We start from the raw sequence: 17,162 nt of genomic DNA on the forward strand, positions 1-17,162 counted from the left end.
AGATCTACAGCTGAGGTGGGAGACTCTGTCCATAGGACAACAATCAGTCGTATATTGCACAAATCTGGCCTTTATGGAAGAGTGGCAAGAAGAAAGCCATTTCTTAAAGATATCCATAAAAAGTGTCGTTTAAAGTTTGCCACAAGCCACCTGGGAGACACACCAAACATGTGGAAGAAGGTGCTCTGGTCAGATGAAACCAAAATTGAACTTTTTGGCAACAATGCAAAACGTTATGATTGGCGTAAAAGCAACACAGCTCATCACCCTGAACACACCATCCCCACTGTCAAACATGGTGGTGGCAGCATCATGGTTTGGGCCTGCTTTTCTTCAGCAGGGACAGGGAAGATGGTTAAAATTGATGGGAAGATGGATGGAGCCAAATATAGGACCATTCTGGAAGAAAACCTGATGGAGTCTGCAAAAGACCTGAAACTGGGACGGAGATTTGTCTTCCAACAAGACAATGATCCAAAACATAAAGCAAAATCTACAATGGAATGGTTCAAAAATAAACATATCCAGGTGTTAGAATGGCCAAGTCAAAGTCCAGACTTGAATCCAATCGAGAATCTGTGGAAAGAACTGAAAACTGCTGTTCACAAATGCTCTCCATCCAACCTCACTGAGCTCGAGCTGTTTTGCAAGGAGGAATGGGAAAACATTTCAGTCTCTCGATGTGCAAAACTGATAGAGACATACCCCAAGCGACTTACAGCTGTAATCGCAGCAAAAGGTGGCGCTACAAAGTATTAACTTAAGGGGGCTGAATAATTTTGCACCCCCAATTTTTCAGTTTTTGATTTGTTAAAAAAGTTTGAAATATCCAATAAATGTCGTTCCACTTCATGATTGTGTCCCACTTGTTGTTGATTCTTCACAAAAAAATACAGTTTTATATCTTTATGTTTGAAGCCTGAAATGTGGCAAAAGGTCGCAAAGTTCAAGGGGGCCGAATACTTTCGCAAGGCACTGTATGTCGCTCTGCCCCTGAACAAGGTGTTCACTGTTCCCCGGTAGGCCGTCTTTGTAAATAATCATTTGTTCTTAACTGTCTTACCAAGTTAAATAAAAAAAAACTTGCATGTCATATTTTAAAGTTACTTTAGTAGGATTGTTAAATGGACTGATCCTGCACATGTAGAAAGCTAGACATGTGGCCAGATGGTTGTACAACCGGTCTAAGATCTCAGATCCATGATCTCAGGGCTCAACTCTTTCAGATACTCATGGAGGTTCTTGCATTGTAACTGAACGCACAGCTTCATCTTCTGCTAAGGACAAGAAGAAGCGGGAGATGATTGGTAGTTGCTTCTCCTCTAGCATAGCTACACTCATGACGTAAGTCTGATGTCTAGAGCATTAGCTAGCTAATACAAGGTTGAAAGTGTTTTCACAGGATTTTGTGGTTCAAACAAGCATTTACATTTTTTTTTTTTTTTTAAACTATCAAGGAGAATGTTTTACCTGAGGGTTATCAGAAATGGCCGAAATAATTCCTAGAAATCTACAAAGTCCCAACAAATTCAGCATCTTCCAAGTAATTGACGCCATGTTGGATGGCCACGTGATTCAGACCTCCACAAGGGGAGCCTTCAGATTGGAGCAACTGCTTTTGCCGCACTCAACATCACAGTGAAATATAAATGTAGTCTTTTTTTACTGAAATAGAGACGAACAAAATTATTTTGTTAATATACACAGTTGTAAACATTATGTATGTTGAGGCAAATTCACTGTCATTACCTGACATTGTTGACAAAAGGTAGAAAGGAGAAAAGCAACCAAACATGTTCTAAAGACAAATATTTTAATCACACAAATCACACTTGAAAATCTCCGCAGAGAAACATCAGACATCAGTATTCAACCCTCATTCCAAATGCTGCAGCTGCAATCTAACTGATGCAGTAAAGGCAAACCATTGAAATGCTTAGCACTCCGGAGCGACTATCCTAAGCATCATTACAAGTAACGAAGAGCAAGGAATAGCATACCAATTGTGCTTTCTCCAATAAGAACTCAAGTTTGCATTACATAGATCAAACACATTCTTGTTTACAGACAAAAGAGAGGAGAGGAGGAGAATATTGATGGAGGTCCAAGGGAATGGGGAAGCATCTCGATCTCTTCTCAGGAGTCCTCTTTCTCCTGATATCTGAATGCATAAATGAAATCATAACATATCCAGTCATAAATGAACATGTGGGCTACATAAAGTTTGTGGGGTAAAGTGCTTGTCATAGTGTGGTGCAGAACAACATAAAATGGAATAGATTGATGAATCTGGTGGTGAGAACAGGCTCAGAATAGCCTTGGTGAATTGGTTAGGATTAGGGTTAGTGAGATGTACCTGCAGTGTATACAGGTGAAGAAGACCGTCTGTCCTTCATCTGCAGATCTCATTTGTCTGGTGTGATAAACCATCCCTTCTTTATTGCAGCGAGAGCAGCGTCTGTCAATCTAGAATGCAAGAGTTTGAGGAGGTTATAGAGAGAACATACATTGATATATGGGGGCAGCAGGGTAGCCTAGTGGTTAGAGCATTGGACTAGTAACCGGCAGTTAACAGGCAGTTAACCCACAGTTCCTAGGCAGTCATTGAAAATAAGAATTTGTTCTTAACTGACTTGCCTGGTTAAATAAAGGTTAAATAAAAAAATATATAACCTTAGTATTATTACACGGTTACATTGTGTAGATTTCTAGAGGTTACAGACAGAACATAGCCTAAATGGAGATTCTCGAGTATTGATAAAGTATACCATTACCCTGTCACTCCATGTTTCAATTTGATTTCCCTAGTTTTAAAAATGGGACCATTGATCATTTCATGAATAGGAACTTCATTGCAATGAATTCCTACCACAGCCCCCTTGAGTTCTGAGTCCTCCTCTTCCACAGCAACAGAGGACCCTTCGAGAGGATTAAAGACAACAGAAGACCTGATCTCTTGACCTGAAAATTCTGAAAACGACGACACAAAAACACAGTTAAATCGTGGGTCACATACTTATGAAAATATAAGATTGATAAAGGAGACAGTCTGGTGTCAGATCTGTGTGCTCTAGCCAACTCCATTGCTCGTCCTGGTAAAGACAAACATGCTTGGCATGATGATTTTGATTTTATTTAACCACGCAGGTCAATTAAGAACAAAGTCTTAGTTGCACCAGTATTTCGACTTGCACATCACCATCTGCTCATCTATCACTCCAGTGTTAATTTACTAAATTGTAATTACTTCGCTACTATGGCCTATTTATTGCCTTACCTCCTCACGCCATTTGCACACACTGTATATAGACATTTTTCTTCTTCTATTGTGTTATTGACTACGCATATTTATTCCATGTGTAACTCTGTGTTGTTGTTTATCTCGCACTGCTTTGCTTTATCTTGGCCAGGTCGACGTTGGAAATGAGAACTTGTTCTCAACTGGCCTACCTGGTTAAATAAAGGTGTTCTCAACTAGCCTACCTGGTTAAATAAAGGTGTTCTCAACTAGCCTACCTGGTTAAATAAAGGTGAAATAAAAAATAACTTAAAAAATGTTTACAACAATGTACAATGACGTCTACACCGGCCAAACCCGGACGACGCTGGGCCAATTGTGCGCCGCCCTATGGGACTCCCAATCACGGCCAGTTGTGATACAGCCTGGAATCAAACCGGGGTCTGTTGTGACTCCTCGAGCACTGAGATGCAGTGCCTTAGACTGCTGCGCCACTCGGGAGTCCCCGATGTGACAAGCAATTGGCATGAAAGCACAAACAGACTGGTAGCCCCCTTTGGATAACGATTCTGTCTGTTAGTAGGCTACAACATGATTTATAACAGGGACATTTGACTGATGACAACAAACAGGCCATCCTCACCGCTGACAGGTAAACTGAATGCACAGCGGGGACAGGAGACTGTGTTCTGCAGCCCAGGTAGAGGCAGTACGTTCCCGCACTCAGGACAGAAGTTGGGATCTCCACTGAAACACGACATCACTGGCTATGGGGAGGGAGAAGTATTTCAGCGAACATTGTCAGCAACCTTTTGTGGGTTTGGCCATAAGATACAGCTAGGTTAGTTAGTCACGTTGCTTGCTAGCTGGCTGGCCATTATTTAGCTATAGTTAGCCAGTCAACACGTGTTTAACTAATACTATACTTATTTAAAACAATCAAATGTGTACACATCGCTAGCTGTCAAACAAAAATGTTTCCCGATACCAGTTTCAGCGCAGTTCCCAATCTCACCTTCTTTGTAAACCTCGATGTTAGAGAACGTTTCCGAAGTGTTTCCAAGCCAAATGTCGCAGGTCGCGGACATTCAACGCATGCGCACAGTCGCACGTTGATTGCGTTTTACCGAAACGATAGCTCACATTTGCAAACGCTCCAGCTACATTTCTTCACAACGAATAAGGTAAACAATGCTCACTAGGAATATTTATTTAATATGTATTTATTGTCTGTACAATACATTTTCCATATGTTGCACATCGTATAGAATAGCTAGGTAGAAAGCTTGTCAAGCTTAAGAAGCTAGCTAGCTAGACCAGCCAACTCATGAGTCGTGTTTGCTAACGGCTAGCTAGCTAACGTTACTCATGTTGACACACGTGATAAGCTAACAGCCCAAATGAATAGCGTTAGTTACGAGTACATTTACTTATTTCATTCCACAACTTGTCATAAATAGAAGTGAAGATGGCATGAAATGAAACTTGTTTTTCTAACCCTCTCATCATTATCAGCATCATCACCACACAGTTTAGCATCAAATGAAAGATATGGCCGCGTAACGTTAGCTACACAGATTTGCAGGTGCAGCGAAATGTTTGTTTCTAGCTCCAACAGCGCAATAAAAAAAACAAATACACACATCATCACAAAAAATATCAGAACGAGCAATATCAGAGTCCGGAAAATAGATATGATGTGTGTAATATATATATATATATATATATATATATATATATATATATACATAGATTTGTGTTTATACACACACATATATAGTGCCTTAGACCGCTGCGCCACTCGGGAGCCCCTATATATATATATATATATATATATATATATATATATATATATATATATATATATATATATGTGTGTATAAACACAAATCTATTTTTATATAGATAGATAGATAGGGGCTCCCGAGTGGCGCAGCGGTCTAAGGCACTGCATCTCAGCGCAAGAGGCGTCGCTACAGTACCTGGTTCCGGCCGTGATTGGGAGTCCCATAGGGCGGCGCACAATTGGCCCAGCGTTGTCCGTGTTTGGCCAGGGTAGGCCGTCATTGTAAATAGGAATTTGTTAACTGGCTAGCCTAGTTAAATAAAACTCTATATCTCTCTAATATATATATATAATATTATATCTATCTATCTATCTATCTATATATATATATATATATATATATATATATATATATATATATATATATATATATATATATATATATATATATATATCAAAAAAATAAAGGGAACACTAAAATAACACATCCTAGATCTGAATGAATGAAATATTCTCATTAAATACTTTTCTTTACATAGTTGAATGTGCTGACAACAAAATCACACAAATTATCAATGGAAATCAAATTTATCAACCCATGGAGGTCTGGATTTGGAATCACACTCAAAATTAAAGTGGAAAACCACACTACAGGCTGATCCAACTTTTATGTAATGTCTTTAATATATATATATATACATACATACATACATACATACATACATACATACATACATACATACATACATACATACATACATACATACATACAGTGGGGCAAAAAAGTATTTAGTCAGCCACCAATTGTGCAAGTTCTCCCACTTAAAAAGATGAGAGAGGCCTGTAATTTTCATCATAGGTACACTTCAACTATGACAGGCAAAATTAGAAAAAAAATCCAGAAAATCACATTGTAGGATTTGTAATGAATTTATTTGCAAATTATGGTGGGGGATGATTTTTGCAAATGTATCTAAATTTAGAAATATCGGATTTACATAAATATTCAGACCCTTTGCTATGAGATTGGAAATTAAGCTCAAGCGCAGTGGTCTGCATCTCAGTGCTAGAAGCTTCACTACAGACCTTGGTTTGATTCCAGGCTGTATCACAACCGACTGTGATTGGGAGTCCCATAGGGCGGCGGAGAATTGGCCCAGCGTCGTCCGGGTTAGGGTTTTTCCGGGGCAGGCCATCATTGTAAATAATAATTTGTTATTTAACTGACTTGTCAAGTTAAATAAAGGTTAAATAAAATTCCATTGATCATCCTTGAGATGTTTCTACAACTTTATTGCAGTCCAGCTGTGGTAAATTCAATTGATTGGACATGATTTGGAAAGGCACACACCTGTCTATATAAGGTCACACAATTGACAGTGCCGGTCAGATCAAAAGCAAGCCATGAGGATGAAGGAATTGTCCGTAGAGCTCCGAGACCGGATCGTGTCAAGGCACAGATCGGGGGAAGGGTACCATATATATTTTTTTGCAGCATTTGAAGGTCCCTAAGAACACAGTGGCCTCATTCTTAAATGGAAGAAGTTTAGAACCACCAAGACACCGAGCTGGCCCCCCGGCCTAACTGAGCAATCGGGGGTGAAGGGCCTTGGTCAGGGAGGTGACCAAGAACCCAATGGTCACTCTGACAGAGCTCCAGAGTTCCTCTGTGGAGATGAGAGAACCTTCCAGAAGGACAACCACCTCTGCAGCACTCCACCAATCAGGCCATTATGGTAGAGTGGCCAGACGGAGGCCACTCCTCAGTAAAAGGCACATGACAGCCCACATGGAGTTTGCCAAAAGGCCCCTAAAGGACTCTCAGACCATGAGAAAAAAGATTCTCTGGTCTGATGAAACCAACATTGAACTCTTTGGCCTGAACGCCAAGCGTCCTGTCTGGAGGAAACCTGGCACCATCCCTACGGTGAAGCATGGTGGTGTTAGCATCATGCTGTGGGGATGTTTTTCAGGGACTGGGAGACGAGTCAGGATTGAGGGAAAGATGAACGGAGCAAAGTACAGAGAAATCCTTGATGAAAACCTGTTCCAGAGCGCTCAGGACCTCAGACAGCACAACAACCCTAAGCACACAGAGAAGACAATGCAGGAGTGGCTTTGGGACAAGTCTCTAAATGTCCTTGAGTGGCCCAGCCAAAGCCTGGACTTGAACCCGATCGAACATCTCTGGAGAGACCTGAATGTTGCTGTGCAGCAACGCTCCCCATCCAACCTGACAGAGCTTGAGAGGATCTGCAGAGAAGAATGGGAGAAACTCTCCAAATACAGGTGTGCCAAGCTTGTAGCCTCATACCCAAGATGGTGCTTCAATAAAGTACTGAATAAAGGGTCTGAATACTTATGTAAATGTGATATTTCAGTTTATTTTTAATTTCTTAAACCTCTGTTTGCCTTGTCATTATATGGGGTATTGTGTGTTGATTGAGGGCGGAAAAAACAATTTAATCAATTTTAGAATAAGTCTGTAACGTAACAAAATGTGGAAAAAGTCAAGGGTTCTGAATACTTTCCGAAGGCTCTGTAGGTTGAAAGTGTCTCCTTGTTATGTACTGACAGGTTGATGGGACGTGCTTTTGACTATTTGTCTGTCTCTCTTTCTTTCTTTCTTTCCCACCTACCTACCAGGATGACTGAGCAGGATGTGGAGAATGAGCTCTTGGACTACGAAGAGGATGATGTGGTGGGAGATCTATCAGGAGGGGATATTCTGTCCATTAAAAAGGAGCGTGTGAAGGGCTCCTATGTGTCCATCCATTCGTCTGGGTTTAGAGACTTCCTGTTGAAGCCTGAGCTGCTGAGGGCGATAGTGGACTGTGGCTTTGAGCATCCCTCTGAGGGTGAGTTGTACAAGTTAGGTTATTACCGGGGGCAGCATCACAGAGATCACAGATCTGGGTCGTATTCATTAGTGCACACTAGAGGTCGACCAATTATGATTTTTCAACGCCGATACCGATTAATCTGCCAATTTTTTTAATTTTTTAAATGTATTTGTAATAATGACAATTACAACAATACTGAATGAACACTTATTTTAACTTAATATAATACATCAATAAAACATGAAACATGAAACATGTTCAATTTGGTTTAAATAATGCAAAAACAAAGTGTTGGAGAAGAAAGTAAAAGTGCAATATGTGCCATGTAAAAAAGCTCATGTTTAAGTTCCTTGCTTAGAACATGAGAACATATGAAAGCTGGTGGTTCCTTTTAACATGAGTCTTCAATATTCCCAGGTAAGAGGTTTTAGGTTGTAGTTAATATAGTATTTATAGGACTATTTCTCTCAATACCATTTATATTTCATTAACCTTTGACTATTGGATGTTCTTATAGGCACTTTAGTATTGCCAGTTAACAGTATAGCTTCCGTCCTTCTCCTCGCCCCTACCTGGGCTCAACCAGGAACACATCGACAACAGCCGCCCTCGAAGTAGCGTTACCCATGCAGAGCAAGGTGAATAACTACTCCAAGTCTCAGAGCGAGTGACGTTTGAAACTCTATTAGCGCGCACCCCGCTAACTAGCTAGCCATTTCACATCGGTTACACCAGCCATGAGGCTGATAGGCTTGGAGTCATAAACAGCGCTGTGCTTGCGAAGAGCTGCTGGCAAAACGCACAAAAGTGCTGTTTGAATTAATGCTTACGAGCCTGCTGCTGCCTACCATCGCTCAGTCAGACTGCTCTATCAAATCAGAGACTTAATTACAACATAATAACACACAGAAATACAAGCCTTTGGTCATTAATATGGTCGAATCCGGAAACTATCATTTCGAAAACAAAACGTTTATTATTTCAGTGAAATACGGAACCGTTCGGTATTTTATCTAACGGGTGGGCATCTCTAAGTCTAAATATTCTTGTTACATTGCACAACATTCAATGTTATGTCACAATTATGTCAAATTCTGGCAAATTAGTTGGCAACGAGCCAGGCAGCCCAAACTGTTGCATATTCCCTGACTCTGCGTGCAATGAACGCAAGAGAAGTGACACAATTTCACCTGGTTAATATTGCCTGCTAACCTGGAATTATTTTAGCTAAATATGCAGGTTTAAAAATGTATACTTCTGTGTATTGATTTTAAGAAAGGCATTGGTGTTTATGGTTAGGTACAGTTGTTCAATGATTGTGCTTTTTTCACAAATGCGCTTTTGTTAAATCATCCCCCACGCAACGCTAGATAAACTAGTAATATCATCAACCATGTGTAGTTATAACTAGTGATTATGATGGATTGTTTTTTACAAGATAAGTTTAATGCTAGCAAGCAACTTACGGCGTCCATAAATACTGATTTCTGATTGTTATGAAAATGTGAAATCGGCCCTAATTAATTGCCCATTCCGATTAATCGGTCGACCTCTAGTGCACACTGTAGCAAAATGGTTTGCAACGGAAAACGCTTCACACGAAACTGAGGGTTTCTTATTGGTCATGTAGTTCAGGTAGGTCCCTTTCTGTTTCGGCCTGTTTGGTTCCTAGTGAACATCTTCCAAGACAAAGTGCCACGATTAATCATGTCAAAGTACTGTATAAACTTTCAAACTATAAACAGGAAGTAATAGCATCATGATTTGGTACATTGTGTCTTTGATTTAGTTGGTTCTGAAGTAATTACTATACAATTTATTACCATTTTAATATTCATTCCTAATTTTGTATGACTATTTTCCTTTCAGTTCAACATGAATGCATCCCTCAGGCCATCCTGGGTATGGATGTGCTGTGCCAGGCTAAGTCTGGTATGGGCAAGACGGCCGTGTTTGTCCTGGCCACCCTACAGCAGCTGGAGCCTGTCACTGGACAAGTAATCTCACTCTCTGTCTCACCTTCCCTCCCGCTCTCTCTCACTCTCCCTTTCTCCTCTCTCTCTCTCCGCCTCCTTCAGTCTGTCACTCCGTTGTCACTCTGGACTGTTTATAGAGCTAGCGTTGTTGTCTTGGTCCATCAGTCTGTGAAGTTCTGAGCTTTCTAATGCATTAAACTACCCGCCCTGACCACCCTTCTCTCTCTCTGCCTCCGTCTGTCACTCCATTGTCACTCTGGACTGTTTATAGAGCTAGCGTTGTTGTCGTGGTCTTTGTCCATCAGTCTGTGAAGTACTGAGCTTTCTAATGCATTAAACTACCCACCCTGACCACCCTTCTCTCTCTGTTTAGGTGTCCGTGCTGGTGATGTGTCACACCCGAGAGCTGGCGTTTCAGATCAGCAAAGAGTACGAGAGATTCTCCAAATACATGCCAACTATCAAGGTACACAAATTACCACCCGGACCCTCTTAACCGGACCCTCTTAACCTGGGGCGGCAGCGTAGCCTAGGGGTTAGAGCATTGGACTAGTAACCGGAAGGTTGCGAGTTCAAACCCCCGAGCTGACAAGGTACAAATCTGTCGTTCTGCCCCTGAACAGGCAGTTAACCCACTGTTCCTAGGCCGTCATTGAAAATAAGAATCTGTTCTTAACTGACTTGCCTGGTTAAAGAAAGTTTTTTTTTTTTTAAACCTCCAGTCTGGATAATAACTACACAGTTCAGTTCTTTCCCCATCTCTCCCACCAGGTGGCAGTGTTCTTCGGTGGCCTGTCTATAAAGAAGGACGAAGAGGTGTTGAAGAAGGAGTGTCCCCATGTGGTGGTGGGGACGCCGGGACGAACCCTGGCCCTGATCCGCAACAAGACCCTCAACCTGCGACACATCAAGCACTTCATCCTGGACGAGTGTGACAAAATGTTGGAACAACTCGGTGAGTCCGAATCGTTGAAGATTGGACAGCACACCACTATAGATGAATTAATCTACTCGTATTTACATTCTAGGTGTTCTAACATTATTTACAACCCCCCCCCCCCCCCCCCCCCTCCCTTTCTCCCTCAGACATGCGCAGAGACGTCCAGGAGATACTCCGTCTGACCCCCCATGAGAAACAGGTCATGATGTTCAGCGCCACCCTGAGCAAAGAGATTCGCCCCGTCTGCCGAAAGTTCATGCAAGATGTAATTACACCTCCTCTCCTCTTGCGCCCACCACGCCTCTCCTTCCCCCACATCCTCCACCTATCCCCCTGCTCTGCCTTGACCGGCGGGTAATGGGGGTAAATGGGGGTGGAGGAGTTACTATGTCACTATGCTGACCTCCCTGATGTCACTATGCTGACCTCCCTGATGGCACTATGCTGACCTCCCTGATGGCACTATGCTGACCTCCCTGATGGCACTATGCTGACCTCCCTGATGGCACTATGCTGACCAGCCTGCTGTCACTATGCTGACCTCCCTGCTGTCACTATGCTGACCAGCCTGATGTCACTATGCTGACCAGCCTGATGGCACTATGCTGACCAGCCTGATGTCACTATGCTGACCTCCCTGATGTCACTATGCTGACCTCCCTGATGTCACTATGCTGACCTCCCTGATGTCACTATGCTGACCTCCCTGATGTCACTATGCTGACCTCCCTGATGTCACTATGCTGAGCTCCCTGATGTCACTATGCTGACCTCCCTGATGGCACTATGCTGACCAGCCTGATGGCACTATGCTGACCAGCCTGATGTCACTATGCTGACCAGCCACGTTAAATAATCTTGTAATCTAGCCAAGCAAAAACAATTTGTCTCGATTTAACCTTTCACCTTATTAAGGAAACTGTTTTCCCAGGTTTTCAGGAGTGTGTACGCTCTGCTCTAAGCTGCTCGTAAACCCCCACCCCCCCACCCACCCATCCGGTTCACTGCCGTGTGTGTGTGTGTGTGTGTGTGTGTGTGTGTGTGTGTGTGTGTGTGTGTGTGTGTGTGTGTGTGAGAGAGAGAGAGAATCTAGACGGTACACAGACCTGTCTCCTGTTACCATGAATCTAGACAGTACACAGACCTGTCTCCTGTTACCATGAATCTAGATGGTACACAGATCTGTCTCCTGTTACCATGAATCTAGACGGTACACAGAGCTGTCTCCTGTTACCATGAATCTAGACGGTACACAGAGCTGTCTCCTGTTACCATGAATCTAGACGGTACACAGCTGTCTCCTGTTACCATGAATCTAGACGGTACACAGAGCTGTCTCCTGTTACCATGAATCTAGACGGTACACAGACCTGTCTCCTGTTACCATGAATCTAGACGGTACACAGACCTGTCTCCTGTTACCATGAATCTAGACGGTACACAGAGCTGTCTCCTGTTACCATGAATCTAGACGGTACACAGAGCTGTCTCCTGTTACCATGAATCTAGACGGTACACAGATCTGTCTCCTGTTACCATGAATCTAGATGGTACACAGACCTACACAGATGACAGTGATTGAGAGGACACACTGAGTGAATGTTAGATGACAGGGATTGAGAGGACACACTGAGTGAATGTTAGATGACAGGGATTGAGAGGACACACTGAGTGAATGTTAGATGACAGGGATTGAGAGGACACACTGAGTGAATGTTAGATGACAGGGATTGAGAGGACACACTGAGTGAATGTTAGATGACAGCCATAATACACTTGAGGATCATTTATATTAAATGTCATTGACATAATTGGATTGATGAGTTAGTCATCTGTGATGTACAGCCTCACAGTCAATGATGTCCCTGATTTGATCGTGTGGATCATCTAATTGACAGACTGTTTCCTCATTGTTTAGTGAGACGGCAGTGTAGCCTAGCGTTGGACTAGTAACCGAAAGGTTGCAAGTTCAAATCCCCGAGTTGACAAGGTACAAATCTGTCATTCTGCCCCTGAACAAGTCAGTTGACCCACTGTTCTTAGGCCGTCATTGAAAGTAAGAATTTGTTCTTAACTGACTTGCCTAGTTAAATAAAGGTAAAATAAAAAGGCAGCTGCTGCCAGGGAGACTGAGTCAAAGTGTTGTGAAGATGAATCGATCTCACGTCCAGCGGAGCAGCCATAGTTAATCCAACGAGGGCCTGGCTTTTTGTTTTCATGGACATTTACAGCATTAATGTATTACTTGTGGTTATGGTTTACAATAACTTGCAATTTCATCTGATCACTATGGCTTTTCGGTTGACGTTTGTTTGTTGTTTGTTTTTTTTGCAAGTGTTGTGTTGGATAGTAGTGACTAGTGAGAGTGAGCTCTGTCTGTCTGTTGCATCAGTATGTGAATTGGTGTCCTGTGTGTGTGTGTGCGTGCGCTCGCCTGTCTGTCTGTCTGGCTGTTTGTCTGGGTGTGTGTGTGTGAACTTCAAACCTTTGGTGTCCCTCTAACTCCCCATCCCCTCTCTCTCTATTTCCCTGGATTTCATCATGTCTCCTGTCACATCATGTCACCTCTTCCTGGTCACTTTAACCACTGCTCTCTGGGAACATTTCACTTCCTGTTTACTTTCCTGTCCCTCTACTGAACGTGTATCAATCTACCATATTACTATATGTGCATACAACTCCCCTGTCCCTCACAAAACTGGACCAACCATTCAAAACTCTTCACAACACGTGAAATACTCTGTCAACAACTCTGTACTCCCCCCCCCCCCCCCCCCCGTTAACTCTCCTCACGCTTCTTCCTGATTCCCCAACCTTCCCTCCACACGCCACACCCCTCTCCAACCCTCCTTCCCTAACCCTGTCCCACCCCTTGCTTGCTCCACCCAGCCGATGGAAATCTTTGTTGATGATGAGACCAAGCTGACTCTCCACGGGCTGCAGCAGTACTACGTCAAACTGAAGGACAACGAGAAGAACAGGAAGCTCTTTGATCTCCTCGACGTGCTGGAATTCAACCAGGTACTGGAGTTAATGATGTTCAACCAGGTACTGGAGTTAATGATGTTCAACCAACGACTGGAGTTAATGATGTTCAACCAGGTACTGGAATTAATTATGATGTTCAACCAGGTACTGGAATTAATTATGATGTTCAACCAGGTACTGGAATTAATTATGATGTTCAACCAGGTACTGGAATTAATTATGATGTTCAACCAGGTACTGGACTTAATTATGATGTTCAACCAGGTACTGGAATTAATTATGATGTTTCACAGAGGCACATGGCAACAGGAACAAAGTAATTGCTAGCTGGGCAAGTGTTTGTATGCAAATAGTGTGTGTAGTCAATGTCTTAGTTCAACCGGGTACTGAATGTCTTAGTTCAACCGGGTACTGGATGTCTTAGTTCAACCGGGTACTGGATGTCTTAGTTCAACCGGGTACTGGATGTCTTAGTTCAACCGGGTACTGGATGTCTTAGTTCAACCGGGTACTGGATGTCTTAGTTCAACCGGGTACTGGATGTCTTAGTTCAACCGGGTACTGGATGTCTTAGTTCAACCGGGTACTGGATGTCTTAGTTCAACCGGGTACTGGATGTCTTAGTTCAACCGGGTACTGTGTTTCATGTTCCACCGTGGTACATAATGGCAGGAAATTCAGGGAAAACAAAAACGCTGACTAGACAAGTCAAATTTTGAATATAAAAATGCAAATGACTGTAGTGGTGGTGTTTCCACCTGGTGTGAAGTCCGTGCAGCGCTGTATTGGTCTGGCCCAGTGTGTGTGTGTAGTGATATTATGTGTTGTTATAGGTGGTGATCTTTGTGAAGTCTGTGCAGCGCTGTGTGGCTCTGGCCCAGCTATTGGTTGAGCAGAACTTCCCGGCTATTGCCATCCACCGCGGGATGCCTCAGGAAGAACGGTACGTAGATAGTTGGTGTGGTTCTGGTTTTGTCTGTATTATATTGAACAGGAATACTAGTAAGTGATTGATCTGGCTTGGTCATTTACCCATCTTTTTTCTAAACTTTCTCCCCAGTCTCTCTCGTTACCAACAGTTTAAAGATTTCCAGAGACGTATCCTGGTGGCCACCAACCTGTTTGGCAGAGGGATGGACATCGAGAGGGTCAACATCGCCTTCAACTACGACATGCCGGAGGACTCTGACACGTACCTGCACAGGGTAAGTCCCGTAGACTATTAGAGACTGTCCCGTAGACTATTAGAGACTGTCCCGTAGACTATTAGACTGTCCCGTAGACTATTAGACTGTCCCGTAGACTATTATAGACTATTAGACTGTCCCATAGACTATTAGACTGTCCCGTAGACTATTATAGACTGTCCCGTAGACTATTAAAGACTGTCCCGTAGACTATTAAAGACTGTCCCGTAGACTATTAGACTGTCCCGTAGACTATTAGACTAGACTGTCCCGTAGACTATTAGACTGTCCCGTAGACTATTAAAGACTGTCTACTATTCATGACGTGATGTAGATGAGTAATTCTGAGCCTCTCCTTGCTCAGCTGTACCCCTTCAAACACGCTGATACAGGTTGTTTGTCTTACCGGTAGCAGCATCATCATAAGTTTACGAGGTTATAAAGCCCTTTTTTAAGTTGTTTGTGTGCGTCTTACTCATCAGGTTGCCAGGGCGGGCAGGTTTGGCACCAAAGGCCTGGCCATCACATTTGTGTCTGATGAGACGGATGCCCGTACTCTTAACGACGTCCAGGACCGATTCGAGGTGAACATCAGTGAGCTGCCCGACGAGATAGACATCTCATCTTACAGTAAGCGCTGCTTAGTTCCAATTAGCCTTGGTTATCAGTGAATTTAGAGTATTATACTCGGCAAGTCAGATTGATTTTTTTTTGTCAGCTCAGGGATTCGATCCAGCAACCTTTCGGGTTACTGACCCAACGCTCTAATCACTAGGCTACCTGCCGCAGTAATGTTGCTTATTAGGAAATGGATTGTGTTGTAAACATCTGTATTTTTTATCAGTGGATTATAGATGATGATCAAGTGACGTGTTTTTTTGTTGTTGTTGCTTTAACTTGTCCTGTTTTACTTCCTGTCTTCTCAGTTGAACCAACCCGGTAAAGAAGACCAGATCTATTACCCAGCAGACATTGCGACTTATATTTGACCTTTCTAACACTGATAACTAAAGGTCAAATCAACTATTATCCAATCAAACAGTACAATACAGTAAGAATGATTTCTTTTAAATCTGCTGGCATTCATTCCGCGCCCCCATTAGAATGAATAAATTAGGACTACTGTGAAATAGCGCCTTCTGTGGATAGAAAGGTTTGGTTACATTGTCAGGCCTTTTCCCATGCCATTTGTTTCATGATGTTTAATATTGTTTGGTTGTATTTATCTAGACTCGGTAGCTGTCACTGAATATTTGAGTTATTTATTTATTTTTAGCATTTTATTTACCTTGGATTGTCATTTGGATTGTGAATGCTGCATTTTATAGCCTGTGAAAATAGTCAACCAGTTACCAAGCGGTAGTTTCTAGTGTTGAAGGACGTTACATGGAAGGACTTGAAGAGAGACTCTAAACCAGCGCTGTTCTGCGCTCAAATGTGGATTCATAAATATGTTTGACTCTATACAGACTTGCTGCTTCTTCTTGTCTCAACAGCTAATCTTGTCCTGTCATTGCTCTGTCTTGAGGTGTACGCCACAGTCGGGAAAATATACCAATGGACAAACAACTACCTGCCAAGGCTTACACTGCCTGAATGTAGAAACAGCCTCATCTGCCGGGCATGACAGATCACTGACTGCTACACATTAGATCAGACTATCACGGAGACTGCTACACATTAGATCAGACTGTCACGGAGACTGATACACATTAGATCAGACTGTCACGGAGACTGCTACACATTAGATCAGACTGTCACGGAGACTGCTACACATTAGATCAGACTGTCACGGAGACTGCTACACATTAGATCAGACTGTCACGGAGACTGATACACATTAGAACAGACTGTCACGGAGACTGCTACACATTAGATCAGACTGTCACGGAGACTGCTACACATTAGATCAGACTGTTACGGAGACTGCTACACATTAGATCAGACTGTCACGGAGACTGCTACACATTAGATCAGACTGTCACGGAGACTGATACACATTAGAACAGACTGTCACGGAGACTGCTACACATTAGATCAGACTGTTACGGAGACTGCTACACATTAGATCAGACTGTCACGGAGACTGCTACACATTAGATCAGACTGTCACGGAGACTGCTACACATTAGATCAGACTGTCACGGAGACTGATACACGTTAGATCAGACTGTCACGGAGACTGCTACACGTTAGATCAGACT

General features: G+C 42.7%; 2 protein-coding genes across 2 annotated transcripts; one reads left to right on the plus strand and one right to left on the minus strand.

The window, feature by feature from the left end:
- Window positions 1-1,796: 1,796 nt before the first annotated feature.
- polr1h (RNA polymerase I subunit H) lies at window positions 1,797-4,370 on the minus strand. The gene is made up of 5 exons (XM_020504905.2): window positions 4,254-4,370; window positions 3,882-4,005; window positions 2,870-2,970; window positions 2,357-2,466; window positions 1,797-2,161 (listed from the first exon to the last, which is right to left on the minus strand). The coding sequence occupies exons 2-5, from the start codon at window positions 3,997-3,999 to the stop codon at window positions 2,137-2,139; spliced, it is 354 nt and encodes a 117-aa protein (XP_020360494.1). The 5' UTR covers window positions 4,000-4,005; window positions 4,254-4,370; the 3' UTR covers window positions 1,797-2,136.
- ddx39b (DEAD (Asp-Glu-Ala-Asp) box polypeptide 39B) lies at window positions 4,296-16,428 on the plus strand. The gene is made up of 11 exons (XM_031795048.1): window positions 4,296-4,422; window positions 7,671-7,882; window positions 9,737-9,864; window positions 10,217-10,309; window positions 10,615-10,798; window positions 10,930-11,048; window positions 13,673-13,804; window positions 14,605-14,714; window positions 14,832-14,976; window positions 15,441-15,588; window positions 15,885-16,428. Exons 2-11 carry the CDS (start codon window positions 7,672-7,674, stop codon window positions 15,899-15,901), a joined length of 1,287 nt encoding a protein of 428 aa, XP_031650908.1. The 5' UTR covers window positions 4,296-4,422; window position 7,671; the 3' UTR covers window positions 15,902-16,428.
- The last annotated feature ends 734 nt before the right edge of the window (window positions 16,429-17,162 follow it).

Source organism: Oncorhynchus kisutch, linkage group LG17 (genome assembly GCF_002021735.2).
Source record: "Oncorhynchus kisutch isolate 150728-3 linkage group LG17, Okis_V2, whole genome shotgun sequence".
Lineage (NCBI taxonomy): Eukaryota > Metazoa > Chordata > Actinopteri > Salmoniformes > Salmonidae > Oncorhynchus > Oncorhynchus kisutch.